The 26,089-nt window shown below is 34.3% G+C and overlaps 3 protein-coding genes across 10 annotated transcripts; 2 read left to right on the top strand and 1 right to left on the bottom strand.

The window, feature by feature from the left end:
* Positions 1–281: 281 nt before the first annotated feature.
* On the top strand, positions 282–7,593 carry LOC131954734 (SUMO-conjugating enzyme UBC9-B). Of its 4 annotated transcripts, none has more exons than XM_059318479.1 (7): positions 282–300; positions 3,159–3,253; positions 3,395–3,478; positions 3,927–3,999; positions 6,278–6,387; positions 7,071–7,150; positions 7,309–7,593. In XM_059318479.1, exons 2-7 carry the CDS (start codon positions 3,188–3,190, stop codon positions 7,379–7,381), a joined length of 486 nt encoding a protein of 161 aa, XP_059174462.1. In that variant the 5' UTR covers positions 282–300; positions 3,159–3,187; the 3' UTR covers positions 7,382–7,593. The 4 variants fall into 4 exon arrangements, with proteins under 4 accessions (XP_059174462.1, XP_059174459.1, XP_059174461.1 ...); XM_059318476.1 differs by lacking the exon at positions 282–300 and adding an exon at positions 443–484; XM_059318478.1 differs by lacking the exon at positions 282–300 and adding an exon at positions 469–512.
* Positions 7,594–9,435: 1,842 nt separating this feature from the next.
* On the top strand, positions 9,436–12,956 carry LOC131954728 (SUMO-conjugating enzyme UBC9-B). 3 transcript variants are annotated; one of them, XM_059318469.1, is made up of 7 exons: positions 9,436–9,602; positions 11,335–11,411; positions 11,504–11,587; positions 11,980–12,052; positions 12,253–12,362; positions 12,585–12,664; positions 12,825–12,956. In XM_059318469.1, exons 2-7 carry the CDS (start codon positions 11,346–11,348, stop codon positions 12,895–12,897), a joined length of 486 nt encoding a protein of 161 aa, XP_059174452.1. In that variant the 5' UTR covers positions 9,436–9,602; positions 11,335–11,345; the 3' UTR covers positions 12,898–12,956. The 3 variants fall into 3 exon arrangements, with proteins under 3 accessions (XP_059174452.1, XP_059174451.1, XP_059174453.1); XM_059318468.1 differs by lacking the exon at positions 9,436–9,602 and adding an exon at positions 9,728–9,813 and having other exon boundaries at positions 11,334–11,411; XM_059318470.1 differs by lacking the exon at positions 9,436–9,602 and adding an exon at positions 9,728–9,817.
* Positions 12,957–13,286: 330 nt separating this feature from the next.
* LOC131954727 (transcription factor E4F1) lies at positions 13,287–24,535 on the bottom strand. Of its 3 annotated transcripts, XM_059318465.1 has the most exons (17): positions 24,517–24,535; positions 23,736–23,817; positions 22,442–22,816; positions 22,095–22,185; positions 21,328–21,679; positions 21,041–21,167; positions 20,478–20,556; positions 19,775–20,087; positions 18,958–19,227; positions 17,201–17,359; positions 16,789–16,874; positions 16,464–16,630; positions 15,973–16,190; positions 15,316–15,514; positions 14,397–14,557; positions 13,780–13,899; positions 13,287–13,622 (listed from the first exon to the last, which is right to left on the bottom strand). In XM_059318465.1, exons 1-17 carry the CDS (start codon positions 24,517–24,519, stop codon positions 13,287–13,289), a joined length of 3,138 nt encoding a protein of 1,045 aa, XP_059174448.1. In that variant the 5' UTR covers positions 24,520–24,535. The 3 variants fall into 3 exon arrangements, with proteins under 3 accessions (XP_059174448.1, XP_059174449.1, XP_059174450.1); XM_059318466.1 differs by lacking the exon at positions 24,517–24,535 and having other exon boundaries at positions 23,736–23,856; XM_059318467.1 differs by lacking the exon at positions 24,517–24,535 and having other exon boundaries at positions 23,632–23,824.
* Between the last annotated feature and the right edge of the window lie 1,554 nt (positions 24,536–26,089).

Raw genomic sequence — 26,089 nt, 5'->3', positions numbered from 1 at the left:
TATATATATATATATATATATATATATATATATATATATATATATATATATATATATATATATATATATATATATATATATATATATATATATATAGGCCTATATATAATATGGTTTTGACTCATTATTCATCGTCTTGGGCCTAGCTATCAATGACATTACATCGATTAGGCCAATGAGAACTTGCGGGTTCTACTTTTTAGAGAAATTGAATTGAAGAGGGGGGGGGATCATATGCCAGAATGGAAATGATAAGGAATATTTGTCTATTCTTCAAAGTCGGAAGTAATTTTAAAAAAGGTATGGAGTGTGTGTGGTCTAAAATATAAAATATATTATCATAATACAAATATTTTGCACAAATATTTTTAAAAATTATAACCAATGTCTGTATGTTTTACTAAAGTTAATGATGTTGTAACGATAATAAATCTGAAACACTAGTCATAAAACTGGCATCTGGCTAACATTGACCGTACTGCCAGTGAGTAGAATAGCGCTTATTTTAATAGGTTTATTGATATTTTTTATTTAGACTTAAAATTACTTAAAAACTAGTTACATTTTTTTGTAATCAAAGTATTCTATAGTGTGTTAGCCTATATTACCAATGTATTTGTAACATTGCATCTAGTTCATTTAGATCTAGAATCTAGTTGTAGATCTACTATTTTTGCGAGTGGTTGTGGTTGAGTTGGTCATCTTTGTCATTGATCTGTGTTTGTTAGCTGACTGAAGATTGAAAAAGTTTAGTGAGTTAGTGCAGTGAGTTCATGTCATTTTATTTCTAATTTGGTGGCTTAGTAATGTTTTGATGCTGTTGTGTAGATGATTGAAGACGAATTACTTATTAATTAAACCTAGGCCTAATTTTTTAAGATTTTAAATTAGGCTAGGCCTAAATCTAGGCATTTCGACTTCCGCTGTTTCGATTCGGTACGACCACATCCTGACTTTTTTCATCGTACTTGTTGAAATTCGCCATTTTTTAACATGTTAATTCTCGCCATCGGAATCGAAGAATAAAATGTATTCGATGTGAATATTTGAGTTGAATTTCATCTTTTATACATACTAATAAATGAATTAGCTCCCGTTTTACATTGTCCGATACCGAAAGCGATCACCGATAATAGCAAATATTTGTCGAAATGCCGACGCTACCGAACTGGCGCATTGACAACTAAATTTCAGATATAAATAATCCTTTAAGTTGCATGAAAATAGGCTTAAATAGCATGCCAACCATTTGGATAAATAGAAATGTCGATTTGAAGGGTTTTTAAGCACGGGCCAATGAGGAGTAGCGCGATAAAACTCGTAGGGGTAGGAACGAGAAAGCATGCGTAATTTCATAATGGCGGCCGGGCTACGAGATATTAATAAATATGCGCATACGATGTTTTTTAATAGCTGTTTGTTTTTAAATGGACTGTTACAATAAAATGGGCTTTAAAATAAATATAATGTAGATCTAAATTATTAGATTAAAAATGGAAAGAATGTAATTAGGCCTAATTGCTGCCTAAATAAATTATAAAATTTTAAATTGGCCAGATTTTTATTAACCTTCTTAATACCAGGTTAACTAGATCTAGCAAACTAGCATTAACGAATTGCAGATAAATAGATTATAAAGGCATTGTTAAGTAGAAAAAAATCTATATTTATTGTAAACAGTTTTAAAAAAATAGAATCTAGATCTAGATCTAAATGGAAATGAAAACACTAAAACAATAATGGGTCTAGAGATGTGTAATAATATATATATATATATATATATATATATATATATATATAAACTATTAGGCCTTAATGTAAATACTGACAGGCCTATCTGTAGTATCTAGATCTATAAAGTACTATAAAGGGCCTAAATTAAAAATAATTATGCCCAATTTTATAAGCTGCACTGCATTACAGTTTTAGTTAAAGGCAACTATAATAGAAAGAAAACATGAACACTTTAATTAATGTCATTTAAGAATTTATCAAAGGATACGTCAACTTCACTAAACATTTTATAAATAAGAATACTGTGAAATGTCAATCTTTGAGTTTTAGCACACCTCAACCCTTTTCATCAGAAACATTACAAGAACCAAAATTTTCTAAATTAATAATAACATTTTTACCATGTTATACACGGACACAAATCCAATGTTTATGGCAAATCGTTAAGTATCTTGATCATATTGTGCTGTATTTGACTTGTAAGTTCTAACTCTATACATTACCTGTACAATATGTAATATACTAGCATTCTTATTACTAACACCAGAATCAATATGTAAAGTTTAATCTTTATTTTTATAGTAGCAACAAAGAAGTGTAACATATTAGCCTGTAGTTAATCATCATAGTCTAATTGCGCTGTACCATATTCAAGTTCACTATTTATAGTTTTCCTCTAGCTATGTTTATTTTACTTGCATGATTGTATTTTTTACATGCTCTAGTCCTAATATATAAAGTTTCATGATGGTATATGGAATAGCAACCTAGCTGTGCAGTCTGGAAATCCTCGTATGGCAGTCACTATAGAACAGTGCCACACCCCTTAATTTAACTTCATTATTTCTAGTTACCTCTTTTCTAATTTTTATTTTATTTGTAGACTTCTATTGCCTATATCATTGAGTACAAATGTGCAAAGTTTTATCATTATATCTTTAATAGCAACATTTGTATGCAAGTTTAAAGCCAATCACACGTCTGGAATGCAGGTTACAATGAAACATAACAAGTTAAACACATAACTTTGAAAATTCATATAAAAAAAACTATTAGGCCTAGAATGATAAATTTGATATTTTTATCAATGGGGTATATTATAGGATTAATCTGGGTCCATTTTATCATTCTATGATAATTAGGAAAAATTTCCCAATAGGCCTACCTAAATCAAATGCTTTAGGGCCTACTTTTAATACTTTTAGATCTAGATCTAGTTGGCCTAAAAAAAACTTACCCAAAATTATAAAATTAAACAGTAGGCCTAAACTAAAACTAAAAACAGTTTATATTAGTCTTTTTTAACAACACGTGTTCCCGGGCGTCCGCGCCCAGGGAGAGACTTCTTAAAATCTATAGCGATGACGGCCTGACACACTACCCGTCAGCTTATATTAAAACGAGGATATATATTTTTGTTACAGGAGTTTAAGGACTTAAAACACACAACAAAATGTCTGGCATTGCACTTGGTCGTTTGGGAGAAGAAAGAAAAGCATGGAGAAAAGATCATCCATTTGTAAGGATAGCCACCTTATTTTTATGATGCTTTAAATTTAAGTAGTTGAATGAATTAATCATTGTATATGTTACACACATCTATGATAGTGATAGATTATCTGTCTCCATAGTCAATTGTTCCTTTGTGCATTTCAAACAGGGATTTGTAGCCAAACCAACAAAAAACCCAGACGGCACACTAAATCTTTTAAATTGGGAGTGTAAAATACCAGGCAAGAAGGGAGTAAGTATTATTTCAGCAAGAGAATAGAATTTTTATTTTTGTGACTTTCAGTTTCATGCAGGTTAATTACACACATTTTTGTTTGAGTTTATCCAATTTATTGGTACTTCTTTGAATGCAACAGTTTATATTAGTCTTTTTTAATATTATCACTGACATTAAAAGCAAAATTGAAAGAACAAATCTTAATACAATGCTATCTGCAAATGTAGTCATAGGATAAACAAAAAATAATTTTCATATTGGGAAGTGTATTTTTTTTTTATAATAATGAATAATTTAAATTAAAAAATTAAAGCCTTGTATACAGACTACGCCTATCTTTAAAGGTATTGTGCTGAGTATTACGTTTCACCCAGTAATGTGATAGGATGTAGACTGTAGCATATGTTATGAATATTTGTTTTTTCATCCTACAAATACAGAACTTGAATTCTGTCTCTTTCAGACACCATGGGAGGGTGGTTTGTACATGTTGCGAATGCTGTTTAAAGATGATTATCCTAGTTCTCCACCAAAATGTAAGTATAAACTAATCCATCTTTTGATCTGTAATTTTGAAGTTATATATCTGCAGGGGTGCCACTTTTCCGGGATATCCCGGATTTCCGGATTCGAGAATCATATTTTTTTCCCTTTCCGGATTCGCAAGATTTGAGTTTGAAAATTTCCGGGTTTGCATTTAAAAAAAAAATTTAGATAGTTTTAAGCTTGAAATTTTTGGCATTGTAAAAATCGTTTTTATCGTCAACACTCCCGCTAATAGCCTTTTCCGAAAAAAATGAATAGTAAATGACGTCAGCAACAATCTCACGCGTGCGCCAAGGACCAAATAAAAATCAGCTGTATCAGATGGGTGAGGCTGTAGACGAAACTTTTTGATGTCATTCGTGGTGTGGTTGTCTGGTTAATTTATGACGATATGGGTTGGGGGTAAAACTCGCATTATTTACGTGATGTCATCAATGGGATACCGCTAGGCTGTGTAATAAAAACAACTAAAGCCTACAAGTACTAGATCAAGCTCACTAGCATCGCCGATGGTCTTTAAAAAAAACAAAAAAAAAAACGAAAGATTTTGCTCAGATAAAAAAATAATAATTTTTTTTTTGTATTTGGTATTACCAAAAGAAAAGAAAAAAACTATTTGAAGGACTATTTTATGTATTTTTACCACCTCTTACCCGCTTCTTCAAGGTCGCGCTGACCGTAAGACCTACGTCACGAGACCACGCAAGCACAGTCTGAGTCGTGTCTCACTGTCAAGGCAGTTCTACAAGTACAAGCGCTGTTTAATTTTAACGTGGTTATTTTTAATAAGGGCCTACTTCTAGATTCAAGAAAGAAACAAAACTAGAACTGCATCGTTTTATATCATTAAACAAAATATGTAGGCCTGCTATAATTTAGTTACACAATCTAGCAGGGTCTACATCTAATTGTTTTTTTTACTTTGGTAAAACGTCATTGAAATGTTTAAAAAACCTTGAAGTACCGTGTCTGAGAAAATAGCCGCTATCACTGCCCCCTCCCAACCGCTTGTAAAAAAAAAATCAGCTTTTCACTTAGTCGGGCGGCTACATCTCTGACATGAGTATTACTAGCGTAGTTACTTCTAAAATTATTTTTAAAATTAACTTAATTCTGTTATTCCGCGATATGGACTTAAAACTTCCATGATATTTCTTCACGTCATCATGTATATCAATGGTGGGGGCGTTGGGGTCGTTCATAAATGACGTCACACTCGTAAGGGGAGGGGGGGTCGCAATTTTGTCATGAGGGGGAGGGGTTCAGATGGTGTGACATCACACTTTTGCATTATCCAAAAGCTATGTTAGAAAACGAATTTTAGCCGTTATTTCGCGTTTTAGAATATTGTTTCAATAAAGTGTAATAGGAATTGATTAAAATACTCTATGTTGACAGAGGTCAGACAAGATTTTTGGAAAATATCGTATTTTAAGAAAAATTCGACTGCAATTTTTAGGGGTGGGGGGGGGGGGTGTAGGCTGAGGTGTGACGTCATTTTAGAGGGCGGGGTCTGGCTTTTTGTGACAGATATGTGACCGAGGGGAGGTGGGAGGTAAAAATCGTCAAAAAAGCGTGACATCATTTATGGATGACCCCATTGGTGGTTGATTGGGAAAACAGGGTTTTAGGTTTTTGTTGTGGCTGTTAATAATTAAAGCCTTGAATAGCTACAGTAAGTCAACCCTGTATTTTAATACAGTGACAATCTTATTAGGTGTCTGCATATAGTGCGCTTATTATTCAATAACAAGACATAGAGGTTAGCAATTGGCTGACTACACACTTTAAATCAAGCTAGGAAGTTCTCAAAAATTAAATACAGTAATGTTATAAAAGCTGGCTGGGAGGGGGGGGGGAGTTCTACAATAACACATTATGGGGTAGGCCTAGAGATGGGTGGGACTAACATTGTAAACTAATTTTGTTGTAAGCACAATCCTTTAAAGATTAATTTTTATTTCAAGCTTGTTACAAAGAAAATAAATCCATTTTAAAGGAATTTAAATTGAACATAATATGAATCAAATGTCTCAAAAAATAATGAAATAATAGTCCATTTTATTTTGAAATTCCGCGCGAAATTAAGTTTCAGGGTTTCAAAAATTTCAAATTTTAGTTTCAGGATTGGTAAAATTTTGGGATTCATTTTCAGGATTCACTTAGAAAATGAGTGGCACCCCTGTATCTGTCACTTTGGTTGTTTTTTTTTTTTTACATATTTTATTGTATTTGTTGTTTAAGCAGTTTTTATCTCTGATGTTGCAGGTAAATTTGAGCCACCTTTGTTTCATCCAAATGTCTATCCATCTGGTACAGTATGTCTTTCATTATTGGATGAAGAAAAAGATTGGCGTCCTGCAGTCACAATAAAACAGGTATACTGCCATGTGTAACTATTCAAAACAGATTTTTACCATTTTATTGATTTCAAGCTTTAAAATGTTATAAGAATTTTAGTTGTAGTGAAAATAACCAACAGCATTCAGGCAATTTTGATCTGTTGAATGGAGGTCAGCGAAGTCGGGTCGGTTAAGCTCAACGTTGCTGAACCGATAAGTCCCGAGTTCGAAACCCTGGCAGACGAGGCTTGATAGCTGCAGACAGCCACTCATCTAGGAGAAACAATCGAAAATCAAACAACTGCTGCGTTGTAATTTGTACTTGGTTGGACAAATGCTATGGAAGCAAATCCAAAAAAGCAGGCTGAAATTGGAGTCAACAGCCAAGGTGGCGCATTACCAGTTGACACGTTTACTTAATTGTGTTAGTGGGAATTCCTTTCAACACTGAAATTAAGTACGAAGAAGAAAATGAATGGCTGCTGATAGCTTATTTCATTTCAGTTTTTTGTTAGAAGATGTTAATTGTTAAGATTTGTTGAGTTAGTTTATGGAGAGATTGCTGCAAATTTTATTGTTACACTGTTTATGCTTGTACCCTCAACTTCAGACAGCAGTGTAGGTACTACCATAAGTATCAGCTCTGCTTTCTTTATAGAAAATCTTAAAACTATCTCATGCACTAGTTGTCAATTACTCTTTTGCTTGTTTGTCTCCAGATTTTACTGGGTATCCAGGAGTTGCTGAATGAGCCCAACATAAAAGACCCTGCTCAAGCTGAGGCATACACAATTTATTGGTGAGTTACCTTTGCTTTCTCAACACTAAAGAAATTTTCTTATACTGCTGATGGTCCAGCTTACTTTTTTTTTTCAATACTCTGGATTTCTCCATTTGTTCCAACTAGTCAGCCAACACAACAAAGGTAGCTTAATTCTTACTAAATGTTACTTTCAGTCAAAATCGTGCAGAGTATGAGAGACGAGTGAGAGAACAGGCTTCCAGATTCAGGGACCCAACTTCTCGATAGGATTGTCATTTAAGAACATGAGGCATTTATCCTTAGTATACTGGCCCACATTGTTACAGCTGAACATGTATAGCCTAAAAAAGATACATCAGTGGAGTTTTCTCAGTTTTTTGTACTTTTTGTCAACTTATTACTTTGAGTCATATTTTGTCCTGAAAAACCTTTATGTATGATATTGAATAAAAAGTCAATGATTACATGAATGCTTTATTTTGTTTTCTGTACGGCTCATTTTGAATGGCGCTATTGATAAAAGATTGTTTTTTTAAGTTAGATTTTTAGTCTAATATGTTTAAAATAACTTGCTATTGTATGCATTGAACATGTAAATGCGGAAACTTTATTTGGAGTGTACTCAACTTTCCAAAATTCTAATAATGCATTAAAGATATGCATACATTGATTTCTGGTGGTTCCTCTAGTTGGGGATTTTTTGCTTTGAGATAGGAGGAATCTGATCCACGAGTTTCACGGCACATGGAAAAGAAAAGCCCGAAAAAATTGCAACAGATTGTGCATGCTGCTATTTTATAAAATTTCCGCAACATACTGAAAGGGAGGAAGCAAGATTTGTTTTAAAGGCCTGGGTGTAAAAGTGACAAAAAAATGGCAAAGACCAGTGAACCAAAAGCGGTCAAGTTAACTAACAGAAATAATAAATTTTGAAGTAGCATTTAAGTTAACTATGTGCACTGAATTTTAAGTTTAGAATAGCGTAGGACTAAGAATGTAACGAGTGGTTTAAAGAGACCGAAAGAGTTAACTACTAACAGTGTAGAGAGTAAGTGCAAGAGGTAAATTTCTGCCTATCTCCTCTACCCTTCACCTCTTCCAGCACCTTCAGTAAGCTCAACTCTGCTGGAATCCAGTTATTATAAAATGATACGGAACTAATTTAATTTGTAGCTCGAGGTACCACTGTCCATATATGTATGGAGGGGGGTGGGCCGCACAGCTAAACAAACAAAATTGCTAATAGACGTAACACCTTTTGCCAGTTCAATTGATTAATTAAGAGTTTATGAGTCATTTAAAGTACAAATTAATCCCAACTATATGTTTATATATATGATAAAATAGGCTACCGACAAAATGTTTTACGACTATGTGTCTCCCCAGAGACGTGGCTGGAGGAGGGCTGATGGATTGGCCGACCTTGGGGGGGGGGGGGGCGCCCGGCTACTGAGGAGTATTTTAATAAAAACCACATGGGAGCTGCAGTATGGTTAATGCAAATATAGTAAAAACAACGGGTAGCGTTGTAATTTAAAACTTGTCTCCCTGTAAAATAGAATTCATAGTAACTGCAGTATCATACTTATGTCAGACTAATGGTTGATGTTTAGCCAATTTTTAAGTAACCACATTTTTTAAAAATAGCCTACTCTTTATTATTTTCGCTAAAATTATTAAGATAAATATGAACTCGAAGTGAGACCAATTGATCAAGCTTTAAGAAAGTTGTATATTCTCCCCCAAGTGATTTATAGGGTAGTGAAAAAAAAAGTTGAACAACTTGTACAATTTTCAAAGAATATAAACGTTTGTTTTTCAAAATTATATTGAAAAAAATAAATACTATTGGTCACAAAACTCTAAGCAAAGTAGCCTAAAGTGTCCAGGCAGGGGCGTAGCGAGGGGGGAGGCGGGGGTGCGGACCGCACCGGGTGACACCATTTAGGGGGGTGACACCAAGGCAAAAAATAGCAAAATATATAGAGAAAAACTTGAGGGGGGTGCAAATCGAAAGTTTGAGGGGGGGGGTGCAAATCGAAAATTTGAACGTTTGTCCCCGGGTAGGGTCGCTACGCCTCTGGGGGGGGGGGGTGACACCATTAAGCGCCGCACCGGGTGACACCCGACCTCGCTACGCCACTGTGCCCAGGCCTATGCGCTAATTATCAGATGTAGGCACTTTTTCCTATCAGATACGAAAATGAAATATCGCCTGTATTACTGTTGTCGGTTATCTCTATAGTGAAACTGAACAAAAGTCGCGTTACTTAAAAATGACACGTAATAGTTGTTCTTCCCGATTCTGTCTTTGCAGTAATGACAGTTCTAAATGTCTACAATCGATCTGTTCTATTTTTACCCATAACTTTTCGTTTTACACCTTCTCGAAAAAAAAAACCCCAGTTTTCCTAGAACTTGTGTGTTAGTTGGTGTATACATATATGCTGTTTTGTTGATTCGTGTACACAGTTGTTTCAAAAAAAAGGTAAATCAAATTTATTAATGTTATCAAAATATTTCTATAGCCTATATAGACAGTTCTAAATGTCTACAATCGATCTGTTCTATTTTTACCCATAACTTTTCGTTTTACACCTTCTCGAAAAAAAAACCCCAGTTTTCCTAGAACTTGTGTGTTAGTTGGTGTATACATATATGCTGTTTTGTTGATTCGTGTACACAGTTGTTTCAAAAAAAAAGGTAAATCAAATTTATTAACGTTATCAAAATATTTCTATAGCCTATATCTGCTATAAAGGCTTATGGGTGCTATAGTCTAAACAACATTTCATCAAGCAAACAGATTTAAATATTACAAGTAAATCTAGGCCCCTGACAACAACCTGTGAATGCCGTACAAAGCCACTTCAATTTCAATAACGCAGTAAAAGCAGTACCAATGCCGAACTGTGGAGAAAAAACTGGACGAGGCTCTATTGGCAAAGAAATACAAAAGCGCAAGTGGGGAGGGATTAGACACACCTTGCGTAAATCACCTTGCAACATCACCAAAGAGGCTCTAGATTGGAATCCCTAAGAAAAGAGAAAAGTAGTTAGGCAAAGAAAAAACGGAAAACGTCAGCTGTACGAGAAACACAAGCAGCCGGAATGTCTTGGACCCAACTTGTACGAATTGCCCAAAACCGAGTACGATAGAGAGGTGTGGTCGCGTCCCTAAGCTATTCGTGGGGGTCTGCATGAATCAGAGTTTCTTCCAGACATCTCTTCGGGGGAGGGGGGGGGCGAAGGCGAAGGCCCCCCCCCCCCGAACGAGATGGAATTTATATAGTAAACATACACTTTTACTAGTGTCCGCCCCCCCCCCCCCCCGAAAATATCAAGTGCACCCCCCCCCCCCCGGAGAAAAAAGTCTGGCAGGAACACTGGCAGGAATGATGATGATGATAACGCAGTAAATCTGTTGGCTACTTTTTCGTTAGTTGTATTTTCTATTCCCGTAATCTTATGCCTTTAATCGACGATAGGGTTGTAGAATTCTGGTGTCGGTGTGTAGATTTCTAAATATTAGAAGTGTTTAATTTATGTGTGAGCGAGCAATCCAACACCTTTAATTCATATAATATTTTTAGAGTTTCTTCTATGATGTGTAGAGCATGGTCGGACGGTAGAGCTTACGACTCGAAAGTCTCGAGTTCGGATCCCGAAATCGGGTGTCGCTGAGTCCACCCAGCTCAAATTTTCTGCCATCTGTCTCGGTCCTCTGCTGATCTGAGTAATTCAGCATCAATGAATAATAGGCCTACACAGTCAAAATTAAGATGTATTGCTACTTGGATTTACAGACATAATTAACAGTGTGATACCAAATTAAAAAGTAACCACCAAATAGGCCACCAAGGAAAGAGGTCTCAGATTTTTGTGACGAATGTTATTTGGATTGGAGTATAAAGAAAAGTGACTGAATATAATCTACGCATTTTGTAATTCTTCAAAATTATCTTCAATTGTTATTTTAGGGAGCGAGGGGTGTGAACGTTTGTGATGTCATTTTTGGGGGATTAGTTTTTGGTAAATATAGGGTGTGTGAGGGGGGAGGGGGTGTAAAATCGTCAAAAAATGTGTGGCGCCATTTAAGGAGGGTCAGTTAAATTTGGTTGACGTTGCCAACTGTCTCACATAGCTTGATAAGAGATATAGGTTGGGGGGGGGGGGGAGTTGGAGTAGGTCCAATACAGTTTTCAAAACGTATATTGCAGGCCACACTACGATGTCTAGTACAGCACTGGGTCGTCTGGCTGAAGAAAGGAAAGCATGGAGAAAAGATCATCCGTTTGTAAGTGGCCGTGTGCAGTACTAGATCTCAAAGTTTAATTTATTGTATAAAACGTTCTAAATGTTTGACCATGCACATTTGTTTTTATCCAGGGTTTTGTAGCGACACCAACCAAAAATGCTGATGGTACTATGAATTTAATGAAATGGGACTGTAAAATACCGGGGAAGAAGGGAGTAAGTGTTACATCTGTTCTTTTTTTTATGAGGATCACACCAATGTTAGATGATAAAGAAATCCATGCACGATTCCAGCTTTTTACTGTGGGTGGGGTAATTATAATACATACATTATATATATATATAAATATATATATATATGTATATATATATATATATATATATATATATATGTATTTATGTATATATATATACATACACAACTCACTCTTATATCCCCACACGAATATAGGACAAAACAAACAAATTTATATTATGCATATGTATACACATGCATATACTATACATGTAACATTTGTAAAAAAAAAGTACATTATTTGCATTCCAGAAAAGAGGTGACAATGTATTTTGAAGTACTATGTGATCAATTGATGGATATTATTTTTCAGACATCATGGGAGGGTGGTCTCTTTTCCTTGAAGATGACTTTCACAGATGCGTATCCAAGTGTTGCACCTGAATGTAAGTGTATACATGTGCTAGCTAGAGTCTTTACATTAAAATTACAACTCCATGCATTATTTGATATATTATTGTAAAACTTATAGATCTACCCTGCCAAAGAGAAAATTTTAATTCTTTGGTAAAAAAAAATTGAATTTTTACTTTTGGTTACACTGTCACAAGAAATGTCTACTTTAATTTTATTATTTTTTTAAAAGGTACATTTCAACCAACAATATTCCACCCAAATATTTTTGCAAACGGGGTGGTTTGTCTTTCATTGCTGCGTGATGCAAATTACTGGCGAGAGGCAGTGACCTTAAAAGAGGTTGATTTAAAAAAATTGCATTAAGATTTAACTGTTAACAATTAGAAATAAATTAACCTGATACATATTTAAATAATTTCAACAGACAGCAGTAATAAATGTTTGTTCTATTAGCATTCTTTATTATTCTCCTAAATTAAATTTTTTTAATTTGATTTTTTAAAATAAAACTACATGTTCTATTTGTAATTCCTTTTATTTGCTGAACAAATAACTCCTCAGATTCTTTTAAGCATCCAAGATCTTCTAAATGAACCAAATCCAAACAGTCCAGCAAATCGTGATGCAAATATAATTTATGTGTAAGACACAGAAAATACTATTTTATTATTCTTTTAATTTCTTTACTGTCCAGTCATTTTGCATTTAGATAGATCATACCACTTTTTGGCATTAAAATGTAATAATTTGCATGTGACTTTAATTTTGGATTATTAACCTAACATGTAAACTATGTTTCAGTCAAAACAAGGCAGAATATGAAAGGAGGATTCGGGAACAGGCTTTACAGTTTAAAGATCCTAATCTTAAATAACTTTGATACAATAAGTAGTAGTGAGTCACTTGTGATATTAAAAAAAATCAAGAAATGCCATTGCCTAATAAGAAAATTTTATATTGTTTTAGTTAGACAATTAGTAATGCTGTATCGGTTTTTCTATTTCATCAAAATATACTTTTTTTTTTACTGTTAAGATGTCCACAACTGTGTAATAATAATACCAATATTTAAGTAAAAATTGTTTTATAGTCGTCACATGAAAACACTTTAAGATTTTCATTATAAAGTAAATTAACAACACTCAAAACAAATCATGAAAATAACGGTTATTCTTCATTAACATGATTTAATGTTAAATGTGATGCAAAAAATATTAATTTTTGAAAATATGAAGTAAAAAAAATAATGGGTGCCAGCACCAGTTATTGTGAACTAGTTTCTTGTATATTAATAACAGTTTCTTCTTCTCTGTGATCAGCTTCAGAGTTGATGGTAATTACCTCCTCTTGTTTGACTTCAGTTGTCTCTTCTTGAACAACATTATGAGTAATTTCCCCTTCTGTAAAAGAAGTGGTGATGTCACCTTTGCCTGCAGCCCACAAAATGTCTTTAATTTTTTGTAAACTGGTACCCCCTTCATCAGACATGAGAGAAGGTTGGTGGTCCCGCACTAGGTCCACAATAGACTTGTCTGCCACAATGATGACAGACTCTCCAGTACTGGAGTCATAAATTTCTAATGTCTCTGTCTCTTGGTTCTGTGGACAGGGAGAGATAAGATTAAGAACGACATCAGTATTTAAGTACAAAATATTTTTAAGTCAAGAATTTTTCAAAAACTCAAATCTGTAAAAGCTATGGAAAAAAAAATTAATTATATCTAAAAAGAGATTATGCGAAAAATTCTAATCCAACCTCATTTGTTATGGTTTCCTCTGTAGTTGTCATGTTTTCTTCAGTAACTATTTGATAGTTTTCCACCACTTCCCCTGTCTGTTCTTCATTTGTTTGTAAAATCACATAATTTTCTGTAAGCTGATATAGTAGAAAAGTGCATTAATATATTGCCAACAATTTTCTGTTTTCAATTTGTACTATAGAATAATATTTTATATGTAGACCTACTATCATTTTATTTACTGTAAAATTTTCATTTAATAGAAGTTACACAATTTTTTAAATTAAAAAATATTATAGTTATTACTGGTTATTTAATTAATTTTTTAACCATAATTGTTTTATGAACAGGGACAAACTTTTACATCATGTTTGTCAGAGTTATGTAGAAGATTGAAATCAATAAAAATTACAAGCATTGCATATATATCAATATTGCCAACCGTTTAACCCTTGATTTTTCAAATTTAAATTACAGTTTATTCTAGCAGCAAAAAAAAAAAAAAAAAAAAAAAAAAAATTCTATGGAATGAATACCATGAGAAATGTTCCAAATTTTTAACACCTTGAAAAACTGATTTTATTTTAATGTGTTGTCCAATTAAAATTGTTCAAATAAAATGTTGGTCACTCACCTCCTGGTCAGTAGACAGGACATACTGGTTGCATGAGTCCACCTCAGGCAGGATGTAGTGCTGGGTGTCTGCGACCATGGAGGAAAACTGGGCCAACATGGTGCCATTGTTGTCATGACTTGTGTCCATGTTGTCAGCATCACGAGTTGCGGAACATGGAACTAAATTAATTAAACATAAGTAGTTTCACAATCTTGCAATCTAAGGACCTAAATTAATTAAAATTATTTTGCTCCACCGCTTACAATATAACGAAAAAAAATTGTTGATATTTTAACCTGCTGTTACAGTTTACATACAAATTTTATTTCAATACACATTCCAATAATTACAATGTATTATCTTTATTCCTATATTAAGTAAAATGCTTATTAATATTTAAAAAAGAAAACTATAGTTTAAAAAGAAGTTTAATAAATTTGACCTTATGGGGCTTAAAGTTAAAATTTGTGTGATCAATACAATAAAAGTAAAGTTTCCCTTTCAACCCTGACGGTCTATTGGGCAAGTGAAGTAGAGTTCACTTGTTTCGATGCCCTCGACATATGAAGAGATAGTGTGGTCAGCACTATGCCCAGCCGCCTTTACTTTCCCTAACGTGAGTTAGGTACCCATCAGAGTTGGGTGGACTCAGGGACGGTCTACTGACTTGAACCTAGATTCGAACTCGAGACTTACGGGTTAGCAGTCCAGCTCTCTACCGCTAGACCACTCCGTCGCTTGATCAATACAATGCTTAGCTGCTTATGCTTTTCAAGATGTTTGACAAGTACTCATAACAGCTGAGTGAACTCAGACAGAAACAGATTATTATCAAGTTTTGCACAACTCTGATCCTTCAATATTAACAAATCAAGCCTCTACCACTCAACTACACCAGCAAAACTTGCATACAGAAGAAGCTTGACAGGGGACTTACTTTTAGCTTTGAGATGCCTGGATAATGTCCCTTGCTCAGCAAATGCTCTGTGACAAAGATGGCACTTAAATGGTTTTTCTCCTGTATGTTTCCTCATGTGCCTCTGCATGGCTCCTCTCTCACGGAACTGGCGACTACAAACTTGGCACTTGTAAGGATTGATTCCAGAGTGGGTTCTCAGGTGGACTTTTAGTGAATACTATATTGTTAGAAAAAAAAAATGTTTAATATATAGGCCTGCATTTAATATATACATTGTTGATAACATTAGAAATAAAAAGAAATGCAAATATAATATTTAATTAGTGAAGATATTTGGACAAGCTCTGTACATGTAAGAAAGTGCTATGATTTTAAAAACAAACATGTTGCTGACAGCCTTCAATGTGATTTTGGCACAGAAGAGTGGTATGATGTGTACCCTAGAAACCCCTATATAAAGAGGAATCAGAACTGTGCACTACACACTAAACACCTACACAAAAATGTGCAGACTTCTTAAACATCAGTGAGCTCAGTATTTGTTATTTAACTTAAGCAGTAGGGAGTTTAATAATAATGGTTATTAATGACATACAAAGTGTGTGTAGTCTGGGATTATTAAAACATTTTAAGCGTAATGAAAATAAATATGAGCATTGTTCATTTAAACAGTACCTGTGTTTTAAATGTTTTTTCACAAATGTTGCAACGAAATGACCGATCCAACGAGTGGATCCTCAGGTGCTGCTGGACGTGTATAATTCTTTTAAACATCTTGCCGCACTCTCCACACTTGAAGTTTCTGTTTTCTGTGTGCACATACATGTGTTTCTTCAAGACGTCGCGGGATGTGAAACTACGATCACAGTAGTGACACTGGTGTGGGCGGTCACCTGGAGTTGAGAAAGTCATGGCATGAAATTCTATGAAATGTACAGTGCAAAAAGTGTCAGCATATAAACTGCTACCAGAATTTTTTTAATAAAAAAAGAATTTCAGTAAAAATATTTTAAAAAGATATTTTAATCAAAATATTTTCTTGAAAAATTTCATTTTCAATAAGAATTCTTGTTACTTCTTTAATCATATATCATTTACGTAATTTATCTCTAAAAAATGTATTAAGTTAATTTTACTAATGTGAGATAAACCAGCTGCTGAACTACCTGTATGTATACGCATGTGCTGTCTCAGATAGTTGCTGCCCTTGAAGAACCTGTTACACACCATACACTGCAGTGTCCCTGTGATTGATGGCCCTGGTTTGTCCAGTTCTGATGGTGCCAAGTTCATCCTCAAACTGTACAATTGCTTCACTGCTGTTAAGGCATCCCTACAAAAAAACATACTCTCTAATTAAAACTTTTCAAGTTATAACATCCTAGAAAAATTAAACTTTTTAATGAAAAACTGATAGAGATTACATGGTTTAAAAATCAATAAAAAGTAACCTCACATTTGTGAATTTCTATTTTTATACACTCAAGTTACCTTAAAACAGCTTTTTTATCTTGCATAGCTTCCCCTTTATTGTTACTGGCATCATTCTCCATTGCTAACACACTGGCTTCTATATCCTGAAATAGGATTCATCTGCTTACAGCATACTATTCAATTTGACATTTCAAATTAATGTGTAAAAAACTATTAGGAACTCTAACATCTATCTATAACAATATGTATACTTTGTATGACTCATTAAGTCCCAGAAATAGACTCCCCACTATAAACACACCTTTCTTTCCAACACAAACCACATTTTAAAATTCATAAAATAAGTTATAATTTTAAAATAAGACTGAAATTTGTTTTTATTTAGCTTTTATAACTTTCTAAAATAGCTTTAAAAGAAAGCAACATTGTTATTTAATGATCCATCGCGGTCTGTCCATTTAGTACTCACATTTAATGAATCACTATGCAGTGAAAGAATGTGCTTCCTCAAATCTTCATGATCATTGGATAAAAAGTGACAAAGTCCACATCTTGAAGGCTGATCAGCCAAGTGACTTCTCAAGTGAATTTCTAAACTTTTCACAGTTTTCAAATCTTTTTTACACACCTGTAAAACAAGCCAGGAGAATATATTAAGTCAAGCCCTTCATTTAGTCAATGGATTAATCTGTTCTATCACAAAGTATCACAATCTTTAGAAAAACAAACTATAGAATTAAATTTTAACATAGTGTCAACAATAGTTTTAATGTAACTAGTTTGCCTTAGTCCAATAGCAACTTATATTTTTGGAGTGATTTTGTAACTAAAGAAGTGTACATTTGAGCAGTGAGCAAGTAGTATTCTAAAAATCTTTTACTTGCAAAGCTCATAAACATTTTAATAAAAATCTCACTAGGGGTAATTTATAGATGATCTCGAGCAATATTTTGTGTATGGGTGTGGGAAGTTAAATAAACCGGGAGTGATCTCCCCTAAACTTTCTCGAATATTCTTATATAAAATAACAGGGGATGGGAACTCGGGCTATAGACATGATTTTTAATCCATTTTAAATACTTAAAGTTTTAAAAATAGAATAAAATCTCGTAGACAAATTAATTGCACACCAAGTGAACGCGAATAAAAAAGCGCATAATAGTGCGCAATATTATTAGTACTTTTAAAATTTACATTAGTTTTTTGAGAAATCGGAAGTAGCGTAAATAAGTACTTCCGGTCAACGAAAAATTCTCAAAATTTGACAGAAGGTAGAGAATTAGACCTGTTACTTACATATCAAATTTCATTTATCTATCTGAAATAGTACTCAAGTTATAGGCTTTTGAAAAATTCAAAGTAGAAAAAGTACCACTTCCGGTTATCCGAAATCGCTCAAAAGTTGATACGGATCTACGATTTTGATAAAATACTTATATATGAAATTTCATCAACCTAGCTGTAACGGTACTCAAGTTATCGTGTTTACACACGGACACACACACACACAGACACACAGACATACGGACAGAATTGCAAAGCCCAGTTTTTCAGACTGGAATACGCATAAAACCTTTTAATTTTGATAAATCTGGATTGATAATTTTTGCCCGATTAAAATAAGTCCTCTATACTTCGGATGTGATGAAGGACTGAGGTGTAATACGGTGAAAATAGTTAAAATTTCAAGTGATTTTTGTGCACGATTACAATACTTTCTCTATACTTCGTATATACGAGAAAGTAAAAATGTAATGTAGCATATATTTTCTGTAACAGTTAAATGTAGATGAATGTATGTTTTGAGTGTGTATCTTACAAAGGCTATATGAATATAAAATATAGGATGTGTGTGCGCATGCGCTAAGGAAAGGAAGCAGAGAGAGGTAGAGAGAGCGCGAGGAGATGACGAAACTGAAGCCGTGGTTCTAGTAGTGTAGCTGCTATATTATCTGATATCAATAAAAGACTGTAAAATCACCAATAATGTGGTTTGTATTTGCCTTTAGTTTGTGCCATGAACCCAGTCATAAAAAAGGGCTGTGACATTTTCTTTATCTTAAAAATATAAGATGGAAATCATGTAAAATTTTCTTAAGGATTAGTGTTTAGGAGGTGGGTATGTGGGTTCAAACTTGATGATGTCATTTTACAGTAAGAGAGAGTCATCTAAAACTGTGTGAGATTATTTATGAACATTTTGTACTGCTCGACAATCAATCTTACATGGCACTGAGACTCTTTCAAAAGTTCCACCTCCACAATGTCCATGAGATCCGAGTCTATAGCTGTGCTGTGTTTCAAACTTTCCCCAATGGCAGCTTCCAGCTGTTTTCCCTTGGGTCCAGCACCAGGCAGGGACACTGCAATAGTTGCTTCCCCTGCTGTTTCAACAGCATCAACACTGGCAACATCCGCAGTGACTCCGCTGGTGCTAACCACTTCATTTCCTGCTAATGTGTTTACATCATCTACAACAGCACCAGCATCCCAAACCTGCACACAGAGATAAGAGTTTGTTAATGGGAGTCCTACCTGCATCAAACTGTAAACTGTCATTATTAAATAAATTAAAAAAAAATTTTTTTTACTAAATATGATCCTCAGTTTGTTTCATTTTGCACTATCAGTTATTCCAAGATTGAACCAAAAGTATATAGATATATATTCATTTTAAGATTTATAAGCCTGTACTTTTGATGGACTATTTTTTTATGGTGTGTCCAAATATTAAGTTATAATACAATAATTCCACAAAAATCTAAATTTTTCTCAGAATCACAGCTTGTAGATACTGAGTATAATTTGCCAAAGCTCAGAGACAGATTCTTTTACTGCTTAGACCCATGGGATCAAAATGCATACTGCTTTAAGATTTAATAAATAGGTTCCAAATAGATGTTAATACAAATAGCTAACAAAATAAGAAATGGCCACTATCTTTAAATTGAAGAAATAATAATAGTACAAGAAAATACACAATATCACTATCATAACTTTTTATATCAAAGAAATAAAATTTAGTACAGAAATAAGACCACACCTGATTGACCACTTTCTCAAGTGCTGGTGGCTCCTGGCCAGCCAAGTGACCTTGGGTTATAACAATTTGTTTAATGCCCCCCTCCACATGGGGTGAGCTGATGGTTGCCGTGACAACACCCTCTCCTCCTTCCTCAGTCACTATGTAATGGATGTCCTCTTTTTGGTTCTCAAAATCCATGACAAAATTCTTGGTCCCATTTGCGCGTACTGACCGCTGATTGGGGTCCACAACAGCTGGGATGTTAGGGTGGTACGTCCAGTTTTTCATGTATCTTGGGTAGGCTGATGTTGGAGTTTGTGAACAGTTGCGGCTAGAGAAAGAACAAAATCAAGCTAAAGGAAAAAAGTTAGAGAAAAAGATGGACTAACCAATAGTATGATTAATTTAATGACTATTATTACTGTAATATATAAGTAAAGTACAAGCTAAGTTCTCCTTTCAGACCTAGTGATCCATATGGCAGATGAAGTAGAGTTCATGTTTCTTAAGCTTGACATATGAAGGGATGGTGTGGTCAGCACTATACCCAGGCTTCTTTACTTTCCCTAACATGAGTCAGGTACACATCAGAGCTGGGAGGACTCAGGGACATCCTGCTACATTAAGTTCAGACAGAGATCCAAACTCAAGACATTACTGTTTGCAGTCGAGCACTCTATCATGTAACATACAAAAACTATAAGCTTAGAAGTGAACAAACCGAGCCTTCAAGTGACGTGTCAGGGCCCCTGATTCTGTAAACGACCTTCCACATCGCTCACATGCAAAAGGACGTTCTCCTGTGAAAATATTTTGATTAACCACACAGATTAACATTTAATAAAAAGCACAATATTTTGGTTTTGTTGAGAACTATTTATCCAGCTACAAGCTATCATAAAAACAATGGTGGTGGTCTTTTATCAGTTTAATATTGTCTGTTTTGAGTATTCAATTGAAATATAAAGACACAATTAAAATGAGAAATATACCATACTGAGATGCTTAACAATAAGGAAAAGAAAATGCAGCAAAATAAAAGATCAATAGCTGGCCAAAACTGTAGTAATGGAAAAAATGTTGCCAGTTATAAATTATGCTCAAAAGAAAAATCAGCTACTGATGAAGTGCTGGGAAAGGTTAAATTACTAAGTGTTAACACGATGCAGATAAGTTAACTGTATCAAAAACCTGAATGGAATTTTATTAACCCCACAGTAGAAATGATTAAAAAAGCTTAATTTCATTGTTTCTTTCCTTTTTTTAAAAACATTTTCAACTAACCTGTATGTCTTCTAGTGTGACGTACCAATCCACCTTTTGTTTTGAAAGCATATGGGCAGTTTTCAAAGCTACAAACAAATTTCCTTTCATCTGAATGTACCAATGCATGCACTTTTAAAACTGTCAGCTGAAATAGTACAGATATTTTTTTCATTGGTAGACCTATAATACTGGTGGAAAACATAATCAACACTCACTGTTCAACATCTATTTGAAATACTTTCAACAAAAAGTTTGAAAGCCTTGCCAAAACAAATCCCATTTCTACCTGCTATATTTTAGCTTACCTCTTTAAAGCTCTGGCCACAAACTTCACAAGAAAATGGTCGCTCTGTAGTTTCATTTTTCCTATCTTTCAATTTCTTCTGCTTGGCTTCTGCTTCGTAACCTGTTTTCTCAGAGTCCTGGGCTTTTTCTTGGTCCTGGTGGACCTCTCCTAGTGACTGCTCAATAATAACATGGATCTCTTTTTTAGGTTCAATGTCGTCATCTTTTTCTTCATCTTTTCCCTCAACTTTGAAGTCTTCATCTTTAGCATCTGATTCTCCAATTATCAACTCATCTTCAGAATTTTCTGATTCATCAGCTTTATCTTTGTTTTTATGATCGTATGTCATATGCCATCGAAGAGTCGCCTCTCTATTATGGAGTTGAATGAGAAACAGAAGAATAGTTTTTAGTTACTAAGAATTCACTTTATATTTTCAAATGGTCACAAAACATGCAATAGCATGCTATGTCTGGCTGATAAATATTCACAAAAGAAGGAAATAAACTATTGTTTTATGCATTGTCAGTAGAAATAATTAGTACTTAGTTAAGTAAACTAAAGGGTCTTAAACAAATTAAAATATACAGAAGGGTAAAATGTTGAAAACAATACATGATCAGTATCCATTAAATAAATAACAGAACCATACAAATGGTGAGAAACATTGTGAGATATGTCACTATATAATATCTTGTTATTCTAGAGAAAAACTATTATAGTAGAACAAGCAGTATTCAAGTATAGTAGTATGAACCTTTTGTAATTGTCAACATAAAGATTTACCTTCTGAATTTCTTGTCACAAAGCTTGCAAATATAACTATTTTCTTCAGGCACAACTTGAATTTCAGCTACTGTTGATTTTTTCTTTCTCCCTTATAAAATAACAATAACAGTAATTAACATGAACTCTTTCAGCATCATCTTCAAGTGATGTAAGCTTTATACACATTAACATTTATATATTAAAAATTAATTAACAAAATTTGTGGACCACTAATTTCAGTACGTAAAACAACACATGAAGTTTTAAACATTATTAGTATTAATTATCTAAGAAATTATGTATTTCATATTGATGACATATAGGGTGTAATTAAATAAAAAAAGGTGATCTAATTAAGACCATACCTCTTTTCTTTGGCAAGCATTGATTATTTAATGGCTTTGGTTCAGCTGCCATTGGAAGAATGTCTGTACTATCTTGTGGCTGTTGTTCTTGTTTAACAAAAACTTCTGGCAACGATTCTGAAGGTTCTATGTTGGCTGAGGTTTCTGTATGATCTTCATTTTTTTGTTTTTTGGTTTTTCTTTTGCCTTTTTGTACAAGTCGAGGCAAAACCATTCTTTTATCTGCCTTGGAGCGTATTTGTGCAATTCTGAAGTTTTCATCTTTGACTTTATGCTCCAAATACTGAGGCAAGTTTTTGAATATTTTATTACACTTCCTACAGAAAAAGAAATCATCTTCACCCCCAAATTCAGGTTCATTTGCTTGATCTGCAACTGCAAACAAAAGAGTTATCTTTAAAATTATTAATTCCAAAAGATTTGAGTCTTGAAAAAAACACTTAGACAATCTAGAGGACAAAATTAATAGAACACTGTTAGTAAATGTTAGTGAGTAGGCTACTGCAGTATGATGTATGGTCATGGACAGTGTTTCCATTTTACATTTTTTTTCTCTAGGGGGCACTTGAAAATTTTGGGATGGGGAGGGGAGGGGGCAGACTTAAATTTTTAGGGGGATGAACCCTGGTTAAAGTATATAATATTTTGTAGGCCTATATCACTTATATTTCATTTGAGGGTGGTGGGGTGTGTGAAAAAGAGGTGTTTGATAGAAACTCTGGTCATAGCATAGATAGAGGAGTACTATTATATTATATAGTATAATTATACTAGTATTATCACAATGGGTTTTTGTGTGTGCAGGTATCAAAGTATCAACTGTTTTAGTGTTTGGGGTTAGGATTCAGTCAGGTTTACTTGATACAGTTAAAATATAAATATTAAATATTCATAATATTAATATTCAATAAACTGAACATGCCATTGGCATATGAAACTGATCTAGATCTAGTATGAGTATTTTAAGTATTAGATCTAGTATTAGACTAAATCTAGATCTAGTAAGATCTAGATTTTATTCTAGATCTAGATCTAGTCTAAGAACAGCTAACCGAGCTATATCTACTTTTTAAAGTATTTTTAATTTTTTCTTTCATATTTTTAAATATTTTGTTTAGCTTTCGAACATAATACATTGGCCCATATTCCCTCTGATGTAGAACTGTTTTCGATAGTTACAAAAAAGTTACTTTGTTATTTAGACAATTTTATAATTTGTATTGCTCTTTTTTTTCTTCAGATCGGACTACAAAAGTAAAGAGATGAAATTTTATCTTAGAAAAGTGGGCGTTACCATCAAATTCGATGAGCGATACATTGTTATCAACAACAGGGTTGTTGTCGTTCTCCAACTCTGTCATTTTCCGACCTCTGGTCTATTCGACGTAAAATTAATAAAATGGTTGCCGTTTGAACACAACATCGCGTTAAACGTGTTAATACTCAAATTGTTTTGTTTTGTTTTAAATTGAAAAAAAAATGATTATAATACTTTTTTTTTCATCTGTTCATTAAATTTATTGAATTGCATTTTAGGCAATGCCCCATGATATAGAGTTAAGTTTTAGGACTAGTTTTGTGTTGTATTGTTTTGTATAGCCTACTTGCCGCACTCCAGATTTCTATATTATTCATATTGAGTCAAATCTAGATTTAGATCTTGTAGATAGCCTAGCTTATTCATTATTGCATGCATAAATACCAAAATAAAGTGTCGTATACGTTTTACATATCTGAAAATTAAGTTAAGAAGAAAAATGTCGTTGCCCTGGAGATTTTAGAGCTAAATACTCTGAATAGGCCTAATACTAATAAATAAGCAAATAAACAGTGAAAGTCTTTTAGGCTTTATCGCCTTTATAGCTTCTTTTTAAGTCTTTATTAATACTTGGGTCTAACTCTTACTTAAGTCTTTTATTTGTTGATTTCAAACATGGGTTTTTAAAAGCCTACTTTTTAAATTATACTTTGAATTTTTATTCCATTTTATTGTTTAAAAATGAACGGCGATAAGCCTATAGAATTATAGATCGAGGCATAAAACAGTTAAAACAGTAAAAGCTTTTTTACGACACCATCTGTCCGATACTCTTTTCGATTGAAGCGGCACTAGGCCTAGGTCTATTCTGTGTAAGAAAAAAAATGTTATTTTAGAAAAACAACTGACCACCGTCGACATTGTACAAGCGCTTCACTGAGGCGTAGCGAATAGAAGGGGGGGGGTGCGGAGCGCACCGGGTGACACCATTTAGGGGGGTGACACCAAGGCAAAAAAAGAGCAAAATATATACAGAAAAATGATAATTTCACTTAATTAAATGATTAATTAGAGTGAATTAAATAGTCTTTTAAGAGCAAAGTGGGTAACACCCGACCTCGCCACGCCACTGGCGCTTCATTATATATTTATACAAGCACTTCATATATCACTGTATGGTGTCTTTCCGTTCGGCCCCAACAGCTTTTCAACGCGACGTAACTCGACAAGTTAATTTTTTTAGATGGGAAACATCTATTAAACTGAGCCTTCAAATGTAGAGTAGTGCGTGGCCAACAGACTATACAGAACTCCCATGTACGGACTGGAGCAGGCAACTCTGCGGGGGGGGGGGGGGGGGGGGGGTGACGGACTTGACGAAATGGAATTTATATAGAAAATATATACTTGTAACAGTGCCCCCCCCCCCCCCTCTCCCCGAGAAATAAAGTCTGGAAGGAACACTGGACTGGATTCGAGTAAGGCAAGGTTGCCTATAGTTTCACCATTCTTGTTTCTGCTGGCCATTGATGATTGATTGGATTATGAAGACGTCAACAGAGAACCAGTTGGATGACCTGGACTTTGCTGACAACCTTTCGGCTCCTCTTTCACACACACACACGCCAGCTACTGCAAGATAAAGCCGCTCAGCTAAATTTTCTATATACCTGAGTCTAAACGTTCGCAGAGGGAAAAGTAAAGTCCTCATAGTCAATACACCCATCAGCACCCCTTTAACATTGACAAACAAGACGGGACAGAAGAAGACACACACAAAAAAAATTAGGACGGACAAGGCAAGAACAGCCATTAACCAACAAAAAAATATTTGGGGTTCTGGAGATCTAACTCTTTGAATACAAATCCGGGTCTTCAACACACTTAGTAAAACCCGTTTTTTTTTTGTTTTTTTTTTTACTAACACATGGAGAGTAACCGCCACAAATAAGAAGAAAATTCAAGCATATAAAAACGCACGCATCTTATAGATCCTTCGTATGTGTTAGCCTAACACCATCAGAAATGAGGTACTATGGCAACGGTCAGACCAACTACCAGCTGAAGAAGAGATCCTCCAGAGAAAATGGAGATGGATTGAGTACACACTCAGGAAGCCTGCATCCATCAAGACGCCCTTATCTGGAATCCTTAGGGCAGAAGGAAAATAAGGCCGACCAAGGGAGACCTGGACAGTGTTTCTTCCAGACTTTTTTCTCCGGGGGGGGGGGGGGGGGCACTTGAAATTTTCGGGAAGGGGAGGGTGTGGGCGGTAGACTTTCTTCGGGGGGGGGGGGGCGGACACTCCCCTTAAAAGTATATATTTTCTATATAAATTATATAAATTTCATTTCGTTCCGGGGGAGCGGTAAAAAATGTTCGGAGATGCC

The sequence above is a fragment of the Physella acuta genome, unplaced genomic scaffold, assembly GCF_028476545.2.
Source record: "Physella acuta isolate Inbredline_101_S28 unplaced genomic scaffold, ASM2847654v3 ptg001023l, whole genome shotgun sequence".
Lineage (NCBI taxonomy): Eukaryota > Metazoa > Mollusca > Gastropoda > Physidae > Physella > Physella acuta.
The sequence above is the reverse complement of the archived record's forward strand: the minus strand, read 5'-3'. Positions and strand labels throughout refer to the sequence as shown.